The 18140-nt window shown below is 38.2% G+C and overlaps 1 protein-coding gene and 1 long non-coding RNA gene across 2 annotated transcripts in view; one reads left to right on the top strand and one right to left on the bottom strand.

Annotated features, from left to right (window-relative positions):
- Positions 1 to 14990, top strand: part of slc22a7a (solute carrier family 22 member 7a) — a 22823-nt gene extending 7833 nt beyond the window's left edge. The window contains exons 3-10 of the mRNA XM_037976298.1: positions 2525 to 2679; positions 4682 to 4850; positions 4933 to 5056; positions 11277 to 11386; positions 11469 to 11683; positions 11860 to 11968; positions 13973 to 14179; positions 14723 to 14990. Coding sequence (XP_037832226.1) covers positions 2525 to 2679; positions 4682 to 4850; positions 4933 to 5056; positions 11277 to 11386; positions 11469 to 11683; positions 11860 to 11968; positions 13973 to 14179; positions 14723 to 14810 — 1177 coding nt within the window. The 3' untranslated portion in view covers positions 14811 to 14990. The remainder of the gene's footprint in view (positions 1 to 2524; positions 2680 to 4681; positions 4851 to 4932; positions 5057 to 11276; positions 11387 to 11468; positions 11684 to 11859; positions 11969 to 13972; positions 14180 to 14722) is intronic.
- A 2162-nt stretch (positions 14991 to 17152) lies between these two features.
- The window catches only part of LOC119617139, a 6899-nt gene continuing 5911 nt past the window's right edge, over positions 17153 to 18140 (bottom strand). Inside the window, exon 3 of the long non-coding RNA XR_005233321.1 lies at positions 17153 to 17756. This is a non-coding gene — a long non-coding RNA (uncharacterized LOC119617139). The remainder of the gene's footprint in view (positions 17757 to 18140) is intronic.

Genomic DNA, 18140 nt, shown 5'->3' with positions numbered 1-18140 from the left:
TGAATACAAGCGGCTGAAATGAGTTTCCTCCGCAGGGTGTCTGGGCTCTCCCTTAGAGATAGGGTGAGAAGCTCGGTCATCCAGGAGGGACTCAGAGTAGAGCCGCTGCTCCTCCACGTCGAGAGGAGCCAGTTGAGGTGGCTCGGGCATCTGGTGAGGATGCCTCCTGGATGCCTACCTGGTGAGGTGTTCCGGGCATGTCCCACCAGGAGGAAGCCCAGAGGAAGACCCAGGACACGCTGGAGGGACTATGTTTCTCGGCTGGCCTGGGAACACCTTGGCATTCCCCCGGAGGAGCTGGCCCAAGTGGCTGGGAAGAGGGAAGTCTGGGTTTCCCTGCTTAGGCTGCTACCCTCGCAACCCAACCCTGGACAAGCAGAAGAAAATGGAAATGGATGGAAATGGTTTTCTGACATATTTTGAATTTTTTTTTTTGAGAAAGTTTGTCAAATTCACTGTCTACTGGGCACTTGACAGAAAACCAACAGACAAACCAAAACAAGAAACCAGACTCAAAACACTGAAATTTGTGACAGAGTGCCCCCTTTTAGGGGATGGCTGCTGAAGTCCCCTAAATAAATAATAAAAAAAACCTGACTCGGGAGGGTGGAGGGGGTAAAACAAAAACACAGGACAGAGGGCAAAAACAAAAGCAAACATAGAACCATGAACTAAAAACTTACCAGGCAAACAAAATGGCCAGGGGAACACAATAACAAAAACTCAAAACACCGGTGAAAACACCGGGCATGGCATAACGCCGGGCAAAGGTTCTGATGAGCAGCCTGTGAGCTGTCCGCGGCGGGACAAGAGTTCCAGCGGGTGGCCCGAGCGGCGTCAGCTGGACCCACCCGTGGAACTGTGGCGACAGCGTCCGCGACGTCCACCGAGACACTGGCAGAGGGATCGTCATCACCGACTCTCACCGAGACGAAGGATGGTGGGGTGTTGCCTTCGCCGACCCCCACTGAGACAAAGGATGGTGGAGCGTCGAGGTCGCAGACCCCCACTGAGACACTGTGGTGTGGAGCGTCGACATTGCCGACCCCCACTGAGACACTGTGAGGAGAAGCTGTAGCAGTGTCAGACTTGGCAAACTTGGACTTGGAAGGCTCTGCAGAGGGCGCTGGAGACTCTGTAGGCGGCGCTAAGAGCGGGACTGGGGACACTGCAGGCAGCGCTGAAAACAGGACTGGGAGCACTGCAGGCCGCCCTGAGAGCGGGACTGGAAGTACTGCAGGCGGCGCCGAGAGGCTGTGAGCGATACTGGAGGGTTGGCTGAGAGCGGAGCTAGTGATGTGACTGTGTGCGCCGCAGGTGACGTGACAGTGAGTGCTGATGGACTCACAAGAGGCTGAGGATTCCGTCTGGCAACCCTCCTTCTGGACATAGATGGTACGGAGGGTGCTGAACCCAGGGCGAAGTCCCATCTGGCCCGGGCCAGGATATCGCCCATTTCTGGAGAAGTCCTGAGTCCAGGGTGTCGAGCAAACTCCTCCAGGAGGTAGTGGGCTACCCAAGAGCGCTTCCTCGAGTCCAAAGTCGAAGCCTCCACATCGCAGTATTTCTTTACTGCGGCCTGGATAATATCAAAGTCCTCCTGGGAAAGGTAAGGGAGTAATGAGTCCTCAGGGCTCTTTGTTGACTCGGTCATTCTGACATGATGGGGGGAGAAGGAGGCGAACCTAGAGAGCAGACTCATCTTTCGAAACAAAAAGAAACTAATTATTAAAATAAAACACTAACAAAACAAGAAGCTGACATGGCAGCAAAACTAATGATAACAAAAAGCCAAAGAGGCAAAGCAAGGCAAAAATAAACGTGGCATGGAACAAGATAACAAGAGGAATGACCGAGTGAAGAGTGACAAGACAGAGACCGGTTTTAAAGACAGAGGGAAGATGATTATGGGATGCAGCTGTGGACTAAACGAGGAGCAGGTGAGGTGGGCGTGGCAGGCATGAATGGAAAACTACTGGGGAGGTGAATGGTGACAAGGAAACAGAAAACCAACAGACAAACCAAAACAAGAAACCAGACTCAAAACACTGAAATTCATGACAGCACCACTATTTTTATTTTAATTTTATTTGTTTAATGCATTAGCGATTCATGAACTCTACATCTTGAATAGGTGGTCTGATTTTCAAAAACTAATCTGTTTTGGAATAGGAAAAATAGCTGTAAAACAACTTGTTATAAGTTCCTATTAAAAGCTAAATTTACCATAACCATATCTGTAAGTTCAAATTAACAAACTTGTAGCTAAAAGCTAAAATTACAAAACTGTAGCAAATAGATAAAATTGCAAAACAGTTGCTAAAAGCTCATAGTAGAATTCATGTAATAGATAAAAACAGAGCTGAAGTAAATTTCACAGAACAATGTTTTTAAAGGAAAAAAAAAAAGATCTCGGTGTATTTCTAACATGGAACATGGTAAAAAGTGTCCCAGTGCTCAGGAAAACCAAATGCTATGTGAGAGCCTTTTCATGTGAGAGATAAAGTTTGTGTGTGTCTTGCAGGTTTGGGCGTAAATCCATGCTTCTGGTGTCTTTAATAGCAACCACCCTGCTGGGAACCACATCAGCCTTCTCCACCTCCTACATCATGTTTGCCATCTCCAGAGTGCTCTCTGGTGTTGCCCTCAGTGGGATGTCCATCATTGGGGTGGTCCTTGGTAACAGCTCCATCACACGCCTTTAAAAAGAATTATTTTATAAGTTTATATCTGCATGCCTCTACACTGCCATTAATGAAAATAGATTTTTGTGCAAAGTTTTATATTTTTACTGTTTTAACATTCTGATATTTATTTTAAGCAAACACCTGCATGGGACATTAAACTATATGGACATATTTCTTTTGAAATAAAGGTTTAGAGATAAACATGAAAGATTAAAAAGAGAGGAGTGTGGATTTCAACACTAGGTTCTGGTTCTGGTGTTGCTACTTCAGCTTGATGTCGGGGGTCCTCATATACAAGGGAAACTATACCAGCCAAAGAAGAACAAGTTCATTACAAAAACTAACTAAACATCTTACTCCATGCTGCAGAGCTGTAGTGATTTGTAAAGGTTTGCGTTTTTGCCAGCTTCAAGAGAAAGTCTCGTTTTAAAATGTTAGACAAAATGTACCTCAAATTAAATAATACTTACATCGATTAGGTTAATAAATAAACAGGCACTGAAAACAATGGACCAGAAACCTGGTAGATGCATCACTGCTGAATTATTAAGAAATATAATCTATTAAGTTTCACATGTCTAGTTGACACACTAAACAAATAGTCTCATGCAAAGGTATAGAGGTTTAATATTAGCTAATATAATGCTCTTTCACACCAATATGTTTTGAAAGAGTTGTTCTATAAGCCTGAAAATGATAAACAACATGCTATATTAGCTATATTGACTAGCTGTATTAGCCTTTTGCCTCTTTTTCTATACTGTGTGCTCTATGACTGACATCACAGCTGATAAAGTACAGTCCTGCTCACCATTATTGGCACCCCTTCATGATTTGCATAGCTGAGTGAATATCTTCATGATCATTCATTGGTTAATTCATGTCATATGTGTGGAGGCAGTCCATCACAAGTGATCTTTATGTGTGATTTGCAACAGGTGAGCCGAATTGGGTTTTCATATTGATTTGCAGCAAAGGGTGCCAATACCATTGGCATGGTAAAAATTATGTTTTTCTTTGTTTTCCTCATAATGTTTATCTTTTTAAATGTTTTTGATCATTTGCTGTTTTGCATCAAGCTCAAGCTATCAGCAATAAAATGTTGTTTCACTTGATGAATTTCCTTCAGTAAATATTCCATTATATGTACTTAAACTTCATGGGTGCCAATAATGGTGAGCAGGACTGTACTAACTACTGATTGGATAGGAAATTACTTCAAAAATGACCAGACTATTCCCATAGATAGCACCAAACTGCATTCAATGAAGGAAGAAAGAGATTCAACATTTAAACTTCCATTTTTTAGTTTTAGTTTGACATTGTAATGTCTGTAAAGTATTTTAATGTTTGGATTGCTGAGCATTTTAAAAATTATTTTAAATAGTCCACACATATAAAACACCTTTTTAACCTCTCCAGGTTCTTCAAAGCACTTTGTTAAGTTTCCCCTTCATGCACACACTCATAGAGCACTTTCTATTATATATTTTACACTCTACACTCTACATACAGTACAGTAGTATACTTTTTATATTTTTATATCTCACTCATACACCAGCATATCAGGGCAGTCTCCTGCCTATGAACCCTTCAGCAAACTGAAGAGGTTGGGGATCAGATTCTTGACCTTCCAATTGGATGACGATCTTCCTACTACTGGGCTAAGCTGTTCCCTAATTCTCGAACTCTTGATCATGATATTATTTTTTTTGTGGACGATGGTTTAGGTATTGTATCATATTTTTATTTTAACCTCCTCTTCGACATATTTCTATTTTTTACCCTAGTGTCTGAGAATAAAACTGTGGAAGTCACAGAACAGAACTAAATTTTAGCATGCAGTTTGTGGCATTACTCAATATTGAGGAATACCTTTGATCAGAACAAATGATAAAAATCTTTTAACTTAAATTCAGTAGGTGCTTCTTTAGAATAAAGTCATCATTATTTTACTGAAGTCTGTAAACTCTTGAATCAAACATGGTTTTAAGGTATTGAATGGACAGATGTGAAGCACCGAACATTTACTGGAACCATTATGAGTTTGTCGTGGTCCGTGGGGAACATGTTCCTGGCTCTACTGGCGTACCTCATCCGAGACTGGAGGCATCTGACGATGGCAGCGACGGCGCCCTGCATTGTTGCCATCATCTTCTGGTGGTAAGCTTGAGATCTGATGGAGTTCCTGTCCTACAAGATGACAGTGTGTTTAAAGAGCCAGTTTCTTTCATTGTTTCTTCAGGTGGTTGCCTGAGTCGGCTCGCTGGCTGTTGGCCAATGGAAGAACGGAGGAAGCAAAGAAATATCTGGATCAATGTGCTAAAATAAATAGGAGGGATCAAAACACACCAAAGTTGGACACTAAGGTAATGATAATGGATCTACTGAAAGCCAAACCTAACATTCACATCTAATACTATATTGTATGTTCCTTTAAAGAGCTCAACAAAAGATGTATATTTTTACCACTGGGAAACTTCAGATGCTAACGTCTGCTGTCAAACAGCCACTCAACTTTGATTATTGCCCTCTGCTGATGAGGCGATAAAGTTATTACCAGTGTCTGTGTGTTTATTTGTTTATAACATTATCAAAATTTCTCATGAACCTCTGAATAGATTTTAACGAAACTTTAGAAAGTAATCATTGGAAGTACTGTATATCCACAATTGGTTAACTTTTGGACTCAACCCAGTTCAAAGTAGCTGCCATAGCTAAGCAACCTTATCATGCACAAAAATAGCTATAACTCAAATTTTACAAATATTAGGCTAAAATTTGGTGTGACAGTAGCTGAGACTGATCCCCAACACATACATTAAGAACAAAGTGATTACACAAGATCTGTTTTTACAACACAACTGTGTCTCTCTGTTAGCAAATTAACCATTGAACAGATTTTGATGAAACTTTCAGAAAGTAATCATTGAGTGTACATCTATAACTGCTTGCTTTTTTAAGTCAACCCAGTTCAAGAAGGCTGCTATACCTAACTCATATTAGCTATCACAAAAATGGCTTTATCTCAGTCAGTTTTACAGATATTAAGCTAAAATTCAGTGTGGTAGTGTCATAGTAAGAGTCACACCCAACACATACTCCAAGCACTACACATTGTGCAACACATTTTTGTCCACCTTTGGCGTTACCTTTAATATCAGTACTGTCTGTTAGTGCAATATTTAATGAACCACAAGTGAAACTCTGAGAAAGTAAACAATAAATATGCATCTACAATCGATAATATATGGGGTCAACAAAATTTAAGATGCCCGCCACCTACAGCTATTTAATCTTAGCCAACACTAAAATTATCTTGCAAAATCTTACAATATACCATGAGACCGTGCATGTTGTCATTTGTAATGTTTGACCAAAACAACTACAACTCTGTCTCTTCTCAGTATAGTCTTTAGTCTAAAACTGAAAGACCTCAGGTAGTAAATGCTAGGCCTTTAATACAGAATATTTTTTAATTAAAGGCCTGTTAAAAATAGGACAAAAATCCAAAAATCTTGAGATCTGTGCACAAAGAAAAAAAGGTGACACAATCTGTGTTTATAGTTGTTTTGGTGACAATTTCTGTTTACTGTCTTGAGTTCTTTTCTGTTTATGGTGTTTATTTTTATGTTCCCTTGTGTTCAGTTTTGTTCTACTGTGTTTAGATATTTTGTGCCACCAGTCACTTCTCTCTCAGTCAGTACTTTCAACAGTCAGGTAGTCCCGCCCACTCACACCTGCCTCCAATCCCATTAGTCTCAGCTACATCCACTGTCTCTTCCACCTCAAGTCTTTCAGTTTTGGTCAGTATTTAATCACCTCTGATCCGTCATTGTTGTGCTTCGTGCCATGTCTGTTTTGCCCTTTTGAAAGTTTTACTTTTGAGCTTCTCATGTCTGTGATCCCAGATCCTAACTTTACAAATAGGGACAATAAATAAAATTAGTAGAAATGAAAATTACACAGCAGATGACAGTCTTATGAAACAATATGAATACTTTTTAAAATCTCAACTTTTTATGTAGCTGTAGTCCCAACCTAGGTTGTAGTTAGAAGTCAGCCAATATGAGTTTTCTATGACAGATGCTGATACCAATATTTAGAAATCAGGGCAGCCAATATACCATCCTAATATTCTTATTCATATTTTTTTAAATATAACAAATTAACAAATGCACCAGTTGAACAAATGATAACCAAAGTGGTTTCAATGAAACATTTACTCAACAACACAAAAACTTTGAACACTTACAATTATTTAAAGAAAGCATTCTCATTAAAAATAAATAAAAGTAGTACCATAATAGCAACAAGCTGCATTCCTGACATTTTTCATCTATATAGAACAAACCAAGAATTTCCTTTGAACATGTAAATAATACAGTTTATCTGAAACAATTTTATTTTTGTCTTTGAACTTTCTACTTATTGTTAAAAAAATAAAATTTACAAAATTCTCTATTAAATAAATAAATCTTTACCATCTATTGCATTTAAGGTAACAACATTCACTCAACACAATCCATTCACCCATCCATCCATTTTCTTTTACCTGCTTTTCCTTACTGGCTCACAGGAGCTAAACGCAACCTTGTTTCTCAAATAAGAAAACTCTGGAAACAACACAAAAAAGGCACAGGCTAGCAGGGCCATACATAAAATTAGAAATCACACAAATTCCCTTGTCACAGACCCTGTTGAAATAAACAAGTGCTTCAGGGATTATTATGAAAACTTATACAAACCACAAAGTTCCGTGACAGAAGAGGATACTCTTCATTTCTTGTGCTTCCCCTCGCTTCCTAAAATAGACCACAATGCACAAAAAGAACTTAATGCAGAAATGACATTATAAGAGGTTGCTGCAGCCAAGTGGAAAATCATCTGGCCCTGATGGCCTTTGCATTGACTTTTACAAAGGCTTTATTGAGGATGTGGCCACCCTACTGCTGAGAGTGTTCCAAGAATCAATAGAGTAGTTACCTGTGAATAAACTGCTTCATTATACACACACAGACTTTTCTTTAATATTGAAAAAATATAAAGATCAGACTGGCCTATCATCCTACCGGCCTATCGCCCTTCTCAGCAGTGATCTTAAGGTGTTCACCAAAATCGTAGTAAACAGACTGAATAAACACATAGCAACTATAATACATGCAGAGCAGGTGGGGTTTGTCTCCAGGAGATTCTTTCTTCAATGTCCGTAGACTACTTAACCTTGTTTATCTGCAGTACTCACGTTTGACTAGGTTGATTGGAGATATATGCTGTTAACAATCAGAGAATTGTGAAAGCTTCAGCCCATGGGTTGAAGTGCTTTATGCCCACCCGTCTGCATCAGTACTTACCAACTCAGACAGATCTCAACCTTATCATCTGTTTCGGGGTGTTTGGCAGGGCTGCCCTTTAAGCCCCCTGCTATTCGCTTTGAGTATTGAACCCCTTGTAGCAAGCATTAGATGTAACCCCAAAACTTACATACTGACAGGGAATTTATCCTGTAAAACCCAGTGATACCACCCCACCCTGGCTGGCCATAGAACAGGACATCGTTACCACCTCCCTCCCTGCACTACTCAGTACAACAAAGAGAAGTCCTGGCCCATTCATAGTGGATTCATAGTATAACAGTGGTGCCAACTTAAAAAAAAAACATTTAAACTGACGGACACTTCTATTTTTGTCCCCATTTAACACAATCATACATTTCATCCCTTTCAGTTAGACCTTATTTTCTCCCTCTGGAAAGGAAAAGGCCTGGTCACTGTGAAAGATTTGTTTATTGATAATGTCTTTGCTTCATTTGACCAACTTCAAAGCAAATTTGATTTACAACCATCTCATTTTTTTCGTTACTTACAAGTTAGGAATTATATTAGAACAAACATTTTGAATTTTTAAGCTTATAACCCACCAGATGAAGCATACTCTCTTCTAACAAAGGGACCAAAAAGCTAGTGTCTAAGTTTGTAAATGTGTTCTCAACTCTAAACGCTCCAAATACACAATACTTGAGAGAGTGCTGGCAGAGGGAAATAGGCACTGTTCTCTCAGAGGATACAATGCATGAATGTCTTCATGGCATACATAAATGTTTAGTTAACTCTAGACAACTAATTCAATACAAGGTCGTACACAGGTTTCATTATTCACGTGTAAAACTGCATTCATTCTTTCCATCTATTTCACCCCTATATATAAAGTGTAAACAGTTTGATGGCACTCTGGCACATATGTTCTGGTTTTGCAACAAGCTGCAAAGATTCTGGGGCGAGGTTTTCAACTTGTTCTCTGAAGTTTATGAATAAGACCTTCCTCCAGACCCAGAGATGGGAATCCTTGGCTGGTCTCAGCAGCTCGAGTCAATCCAGTGTGGGATGGTTATTGTGTCTGGAATAAAGATATATCTCCAAGCTTTGAAGCCTGGCTCACAGACCTTTCAAACACTTTGCATATGGAAAAAAATCTTATTTAAATTATCAGGGACATTAAATAGATTCCATCAGATTTGGCAACCATTTCTGGATCGTATCAATCTGCAGAAACGACTCTCATGACACCTCAATATTCCAACTGTGTTTGAACATCTTTTCGTCTGTAATTTAAGTGCAATTTAACTAAAACTGTGGACGACCGTAGAAAACACCACTGTAATGTTTTTTGTTTTTTTTGGGGGGGAGGGTGCTTGTTTGTTTGGGTGGGAAGAAAGGGGTAATAGTTTGGGTTATCTATTATGTGGATGTTCTGTTCTGTGCATCGAAAATGAAAATGTACTTTTTAAGTCAGTTATCCTCTTATTTTAAAGTGAAGCTCACTGCACAAACCCAAGTGCATTTAATTATAAAACTTGTCAGTAATTAACTCATTCCACATGCAGCATTTATGATGTCCGCTGTTTGCATCAGCCCCAGTCAAGTGTAATCATGTTTTTTAACATTTAGTTTCTCCACCGTCTTTAATAATTAGGAATAATAATTAGGAGTCTCTTTAGTCAAAGGCGTCTTCAGATTAGTTGTAAAACGGACCGCTACAGGAGATCTTTCCTGCCCACAGCCATCACCATCTATAATAACTCCTTGATTTAAATGAGCTACATCAACATTTAAATTCCCTTTGGGATTAAAAAAGTATTTTTGAATTGAATTGAATCTGTAAACATGCAACAAATGTGCGTGCACAAAGACTGTGATAATTAATAAACACTATTTGCTATTTGTGTAGCTGCTGCCTCACAGATAGTAACAGAAGAGAAGAGATTTGAAGTTGATAACATTGAATCTTGTAAACCCAAAGGTCTTAAGTAATTTAGTTCTGAGACTTAAAACCAGTCAGAACATTTTCTTAGCTAAGCAACAGCTAACTGAATGCTTCACTAAAAAAAAGAAGCTGCACAATTTTAAAAAAATGGGTTAGTCATCTTTTTCAGCTTGTCAATACCTTTGCTACCCAAACATATGCCCGTTTGAAAATTGGCAAAGTATGTGTAGTTATGACCAATCTGTGTTAGTTTTTGAGTTATATTTAATTAAGGTCTAGCATTCCTTGAAGGAATTCATATTGCCCATTGCCCTTAATGCCGGAATTTCAGATCAAGATTATCTTCCATTGAGAAATAATGAAGTTTTTTGTCAAAGCTTGAAAATAACAATTTGCAAGTTGTATGTGCTCGGAATCTGTGTTGTGAATGATCCTCAGCTACTACCACATCAAATGTTATCTCAATATCTGTAAAACTGACTTTTAGTCATTTTTGTGTTGCCTAAGGTTGATTAGCTGTGGTGACTACCTAGAATTGGGTTGCACATTGCACTTACATTAGCTGTTGACGAGTGGTGATCCAGATATCAATAATATTGATACTAACGTTAGTATTGATATCAGTTTAATATTATCGATACTTTAGATTCAGTTTTTCAGTATGGGCTATTGTGGTTTTGTGTATGTCCTGCTCCTGTGCTCCTCTAGTCACAGGGTGCTGTCGAGCAGGCACACTTTGCTTCTCCTGCCCCCTCCGTCACATGAGTCAAGGTCTGTCTCAGTCAGGCTTAGCTGGGGAAGAAATTTCCAACCTGAAAACAGGACAACAGCAAGTATTTTCTTTTTACTCACAAACTTTGCCCAGAATCTGATCTGGATTCTAATTTAATAATAATTCAATAAAAAAAAAAAATTAAAAAACCTAAAGGTTGTAAAAATCCATTCATATTTAGCAATACAATTATGTATCCACTTTAATTATTAAAAGTGGTGGTACTGGTAACTGTGATACTGGGCATTATTTACTTGTTATTGGATCCCAAATCTTACATTACTACTGTTTACTCCTAAAGAGTTGTAGTTATGCAGACAATTTTCATTAGAAACAATTCAGTGGTTCATGAGATATTTTGGTCAAATGCGGTCACTCAAACACACACAGGTACAGACAAAAACCTTATCGTCCACCACTGTCTTTCGGTGGTGGGTGATAATAAAAAAAAAAATTAGAGTCAGGGTGATGTAGCTGAAAGTAACTGAACTGTTTAAAATATTATTTTGTTTTAAAGGTTCAGATCTCTGCATTGAACTGTGTGATCGTTTCAGGTTCTGAGGAAGGTTACAGTGTCTAAGGTGACTGAGAAGAACCACACCTATTTGGATCTAGTCAAAACCCCTCAACTAAGAAAGATCACCCTATGCTCTGGGTTTTTCTGGTACCAGGTTACTCTTTAGAAAGTGCTGCTTGACAGGCTTCTGCAAGTTTTTACCCTGACTGTGTTGTTGTAACTACTACAGGTTTGCAGTTTCCTTCCTTTACTATGGCATCAGTTTCAAGATCTCAGGTTTTGGTGTCAACATCTACCTCACCCAGTTCATCTATGGCGCCATTGAAATTCCTGCCAAAATCCTCACCTTCCTTGTCCTGGATCGGATTGGTCGGCGGAATTGCCAAGCATGGTTTCTGATTACAGCAGGAGCTCTGATTGGAATAAACACAGCCATATCTTTAGGTTACCGTGGTTACTGTATTTGCATACATACACATGTTGAAAAAAAAAAACTAGATGTTTGAAGTTGCACAACTTGCACTTGTCTGTTTTGTTCTTTGCATTGATGTGGTTAATTTTTTTCTATATATAAATCAGTTTTTGCATTCTTGCTCATGTTTGATCTGTTTCATTTTCAGAGTACTCTGTGATTCGAACATGCATCAGTGTGGTGGCAAAAGGGTTTTCTGAGGCAGCATTTACCACTGCTTTCCTGTACTCAGCCGAACTCTACCCAACAGTTCTCCGGTAAACTCTCCACACTTGAAACTACATTCATCAATCTAAAGCACTTTCTTCAAATTATTACTATCATTTCATGATCAAACTGCAAACAAGGGAAATGCACGTATTTCTGAATAAAACTGTATCTTTCTAACAAATCACTAGAACTCATGGGCTGGTATGAGACTCTGATTGTATAATAACTTTGAGCAAAAACACTACAGTTTCACAATATTAAAACACAAAAATTAAAAACATGATTTATTTGCTTTTATTTTAAAACATAAATGCCTAAATCCATTTTCTTTACCCACTTCTCTTTTCTGGTGCCTAACTCGAGCAGTCACTGTGTGAGAGGCAGGGAACACCCCAAACAGGTCACAAGTCCATCACAGGGACACATAGAAACAAACAAGACAAACAACCATTCACACTGTCACTCACACCTAGGGACAACTTACAGTTACCAATAAAGCAAACAAGCATGTTTATGGTCATTGGGAGGAACCCAGAGTATCCAAAGAAACCCCACATGTACACTGTGAGAACATGCAAACTCCACACAGAGAGGCAATCCTGCAACCTTCTTGCTGTGAGTTGACAGCTCTAACCACTGCTCCACACAGCTTTATGTTGAAAAGAGGGACGGGTGTAGCTCTTCTGGTATACAAGCCATTTCTGACTGTGCCATCCACTTGATAAAATGTACAACTAACTGATGTAGTCTTTTTTAATGAACATAGAAACTTAGAAGGATTCCCGCTTTGGCTACATCCCAAAACTGAATGAAAGCAACAGGTCTGCTAATGGAGGGGGAAAATACAAAAATACACTTTTTGCAGTCAGGCAGAAACACACACAGCAAACCCGAAACATTCTAACACAAAAAAGAAAAAGAAACTGAAAATGTGCTGGAAAACAAGAAACTAAGATAAATTTAAACAAACAAATACAGAAAAAAACAACAACACAGAAACCCCAAATTGTAACAACTTGCTTTTTCATTTCCTTACCTTCCATCTGTATTTTATTAGCCTCCCTCCCTCCCCTCTACATGGATGACATCAAGCTGTATCGCAAAATTGAGCAAGACATTACCAGGATAGAGAGGACATTGGTATGTCATTTGGACTTGATAAGTGCAGCCGAATGGTGTCCAACAGAGGCAAGGTGATCACAACTGTAAAGATGTAAGATGCCCCTGAGACAGTCCAGCACATAGTAGCAGGATGTAAGATGCAGGCAGACAAAGCACACATGGAACTCCATAACCAAGTGGCTGGAATAGTGTACAGGAACATCTGTACTGATTATGGGCTGGAAGTCCCACAGTCACAGTGGGAGACTCCACCAAGGGTGGTGGAGAACAGCAGGGCTAAGATACTGTGGGACTTCCAGATCCAGACTGACAAACAGCTGATGGCTAACCAACTGGACATGGTAGTCGAAAAGCTACAGAGAAACGCACAGGAACAGCAAAGATACTGCACAGAACCCACAAGATCCCAGGCTTCTGGTAGAGCACCTGACCTTGAAGTGAAGTGGAACCACTCTTGTAGAAATATTTCTCTCTCTCTCTCTCTCTCTCTCTCTCTCTATATATATATATATATATATATATATATATATATATATATATATATATAGTCAATTTTTCTGTGATTATTTTCAGTCTGACAGTCTCCTGTTAACTCATGTTAGTTCCTGTTATTCTTCTTACTCCAGTTCTCATCATGTCTCGAATTACTATCAGTTTATTATTATTATAATTCTAGTTTAGATCCTCATCTACTTGCCCCCTGATTGCCTGAATTTTGATCCTCAAAAACCTTACAACTAAACTTGAAACTATTGTTTGCCTCTTTTAGGAGGTGTAGAGCAGCACACAGTTGTTTTGATCAAAATGTTATACCCACATTGTTATCCTGTGTTCCTTTTCAAGTGCAAAATACACAATATAAACTACATTACTACACATGAACTATTCTCTAATGCAGCATTACAGCTCCTGGTTGTGTTTTTGGACAGGCAAAGTGGTTTAGGCTACACCTCATGTCTCTCTCGAGTTGGAAGTTCCCTGGCTCCAATGATTATGATGCTGGAGGACGTCTGGCTTCTTCTGCCCCCTGTGATCTTTGCTGGGACAGGGATTGTCAGTGGCAGTTTCGTCTTTCTGCTCCCAGAAACACTCAACGCCCGTCTACCTGAAAACATCTTTGATGTTGAGGAGGAAAGGTACAAACACAGAGAAGAAAGAATCACGGCTATTCATAGAGCTTTTCTTCTGCCATCAATATTATAGACCAGGGATGGGCAACATTTTTATCCAGTGGTCAGATCTTTTTAAACCAATCCCAGGGCCTCACACTGAACTGAAACGTGGGCAAAATAGGTTCCCCTTGCCTCTTAAATACACAACACCAAATCAACTTTGTAAAAAAAAAAAGAAAAAAGAACTAGATAAAAAACCCTCAATGTATTTAGGTTCAGTGTTTATTTATTTATGAACCATGGACTGCTCTGTAATTTTTTTTTTTTTTGCTGAAGGACATTTTCAGAGCTTGTTCTTCCTTATTCGGTGTTGACAAATTTGTAGCCTGTTGGGTGAAAAATCTCTCTTCTTATCCCATTAGAATGTAGTTTTATTTTATTTTATTTTTATTGATTTGTGCTTTTATAGTAAACCAATACTTGGGATAAAATAGTTGCTTAGCTACATTCTATTCATGTTTACTTGAAGAAAAAATACTTGTCACATTTTTCTCCTTTTCTTTGCAGGCACATGAAGAGTAATGCAGATGGAGATGCACAGATTGAGCTGAAACAAATGAACTGCAACAACTCTGCAGGATCAATACACATCTGACTTGACGGGAGCTGGGGGATGTTGCACTGATGACTCTGGATGATTAAAATGTGATTTTTGTGGCTGCCTGTGAGAATTCTGCAGATTGCAGTCTATGAATTGGTGCTTTTTGATTTTCCATTAGTTCCTGTCCATGTGGAAACAATGTTTGTGAATACATAAAAGATTTGTGTTGTTTCAGCCTTGCACCCAATCAGAAACAGCGTTTTAGGATCCAATGGTCTTTTTGAAACTGGGTTCCATAGTTTCAACATCTTGAACCACTGTCCTTGCATTTTTTTTTTGTAGACAGCCTTTTGAAACCGTTAATGTCAAAGACCCACCTCTCTCTTCACCTATGACACCAAATGTGACAGACATAACAACAATAATGACAGATTACAAGGTTGTGTTTGCGCCATAGATGCTAGTTTCGGAACTACAGCATAACCTTTATATATTTTATTACTTTAATGGACAGACAAGGCTGATGAACATCGCCTAAAATAGAGCAAAAATGCTCTTATCACACCAAATATTTTAGGCCCTATAAGGTTTTCATCACTATTGAAATGTCAACAATACTAAAACAAAAAGGGGGAAAACTACAATACACACTTACCAACCACTTTATTAGTTACACGTTGCTAGTACTAAGTTTGAACCCCTTTCGCTTTCAGAACTGCCTTAATTATAGCATCATGCTGTTGCTGCAGATTTGTCGGCTGCACATCCATGAGTTAAGTTTCCTGGTCCACCACATCCCAAAGGTGATCAAATGGATTGAGATCTGGTGGCAGTGGAGCTCACTGTAGTCCAGTCAATACAGACCTGTCAGATTAGAGAATATTTTTCCAATTACTTACTGTCCAATTTTGGCAGGTCTGTGTGAACTGTAGACTCAGTTTTCTCTGAGTCTACAGGAAGCCATCTATGTCTAAAGGGAGAAACCAACATTAAACAGAGGAGGAGGTCTCAGATTCCAGCTTTCAAAAACATATAATGGACCTTTAGGCCTGATCCCCAGTCAGTTTCACTCCAATCAACACCTGCAGTCATGTGACCAGAGTGGCCCATCAGTGAGTCAGACAAACAAGGACCCTAACGAGCCTCCATTGTTAGGCGAGTGAGAACAATTTGCAAGCAATCCAGCTTACATCACATCTCAGCTTTAAAAGCTCAACTCCACACTCTCTATTTCTGAATTGAGAAAGCTCCTCGGATGAGAAGCGAAACGTCTTCAACTACAGAATAGAAGTACAGTTGTTTTTGTTTTTAACCTTTTTTTGGGGGATTTACCATGTCCTGATGAGTGAGAATCTACACCAGCAAGATGTGTGGCAGTGTTACAGTGCCACATAAAAGGTTAGCATAGTTACTTCTACATTTTGAGTAGCTTTATGTGCAGATAAAAACATATCTTTTGAAACACCAAAAAGATGTTCCTGTGTAGCCAAAGTGTTAGAGATTATCCTTTTGCTGTTTTGATTTTTAGAACATGACCTCTTTAAAAACAGCAATACCCAACTGATGCTCACGTCAAAGTGAATAGATTAGAAAATTCCATTCAGATTTAGCTACATCTTACAGATGAGGCTTTACATTGTTTAAAAATAAAAGCAAACAGGCACTTTGCTTTATACAAAATCTTCTGAGATTAAATTACACTTTACTGTAAGTCTTCTATATTTAATTAGCAAGTCTAAATCACTAAATCAATGGTTAATAATGTTTTATCAACAATATACTAATAATGCTGTTGATTACAACACCTCCAGTGAATAATTGAGAATTCATAAATGTTAAATTATCATTATATGAATTTTGTAATATTTACCACTTTATTCTCATCAGTAAGCTCTTATATTATGTATTACAAAAAAGTTAAGCTACAAAAAAATGTTTTTAAAGATAAATATGGTGTCTAAAGCTAAAATGTTATAGGGTCAGTAACTAATGTTTTCTATTTTACATTCAGTTGTTTAAAAACTCAGTTAAAAGTTAATTTTATTTTAAACAAGGTTTTCTTTTTATTGTAAGCACAGGTACAAAAACAGAGATAGGCAAATATTTTCCTTAATGAAATCTTTTTTAACAAACAAATCAAAAAGTGAGTAAAGTATTTGACCTACCTTTTAAGTTGCACTCTATATTCATAACTTAATAAAACGATGAGCTGTAACAAGCAGTCACAACTATAAGGATGTAGGGGAATTATTCACAGTTTTATTACATTAGGCTTTTCTGCTCATCACTCAGGAATCTCAGGTTTGTTAAAAACTGATTCACACAGAAGAAAAACAACAGAACTTTAAAAATATAATTATTTATTTACAGATATTTACAACATGAACATATTGTAAAATGAGTTTTAAAAGATATTTTTTTATTTGTTTAGGCAAAGGTGACTAAATTAATGAATTATGAAAGTAGTGTTTACACTCAAAACATAAATTCATAATGACACTAACTGAATGAATCTAAAATAGAAGGAGAGAAGGAGAAAAGCCTAAATGAGGAGTTAGTAAAGGTTGATTAGATTATTAGAGGAAAAAAGAGAAAGAATACGGTTGCAACAATGGGTCTGAAGATTATTAAATAAAGGCCACGGGCACAATAACCACAGCAAGGATCTACAAAAAGTTCCAAAAAAATCTACTTAAAATGGAACTGGTTACTGGTTAAGACTGTGGACTCAAACTTGTAAATAAAGTTTAAAAAGAAGAAATTGTATAGTTATAACTTAAAGTAAAAGTAAAAAAAGAAAACATAAAGGCAAAGTGGAATACCGGAAAGGACAGCAGGAGCAATAAAAGCACAGCTGGAGGGCAGGAAGGACAAGTCAGAGGAAGTTCAGGGACTCTTCGCTGCAGACCGGGAGTGAAGGAGCTGAAATGTTTCTTCCAACAACTTGAGTAGGAAGAGGTGAGTAAAGGGAGCAGTCTGATTTTACAACCCGAAATCTGTCTAAAACAAAAACAGAATGCAATGATCTTATAAAGCCATATTTTATTCAGAATGTAACGTAGTAAACATATTAAATGTCAAAACTAAGCAAGAAATGGCTTCTTCTTTTCTAGAAAAAAAAAGGTAATTTGGAAGTATATGGCAGCAACAACTCTCAAAAAAGTTATTTCAGTGACAACAAAAGGCTGTTAAAGTAAGCGATATGAATAAGAAACAGCTAGAAGAGCATTTAGCAACAAGTCAGTAAAAGGACTGGGTATAAAAGAGAATGTTAGATCTCTCAGAAGTAAGATAGACAGAGGTTCAACAATGCAAAAATAATGTTTTCCTAAATGGAAAGTTGCTAGGACTTTGAATATCCCATCATCACAACAAATTTATCCT

Source organism: Kryptolebias marmoratus, linkage group LG6 (assembly GCF_001649575.2).
Source record: "Kryptolebias marmoratus isolate JLee-2015 linkage group LG6, ASM164957v2, whole genome shotgun sequence".
In the NCBI taxonomy this organism is placed as follows: domain Eukaryota; kingdom Metazoa; phylum Chordata; class Actinopteri; order Cyprinodontiformes; family Rivulidae; genus Kryptolebias; species Kryptolebias marmoratus.
This window is presented reverse-complemented; position numbering and strand designations above follow the sequence as displayed.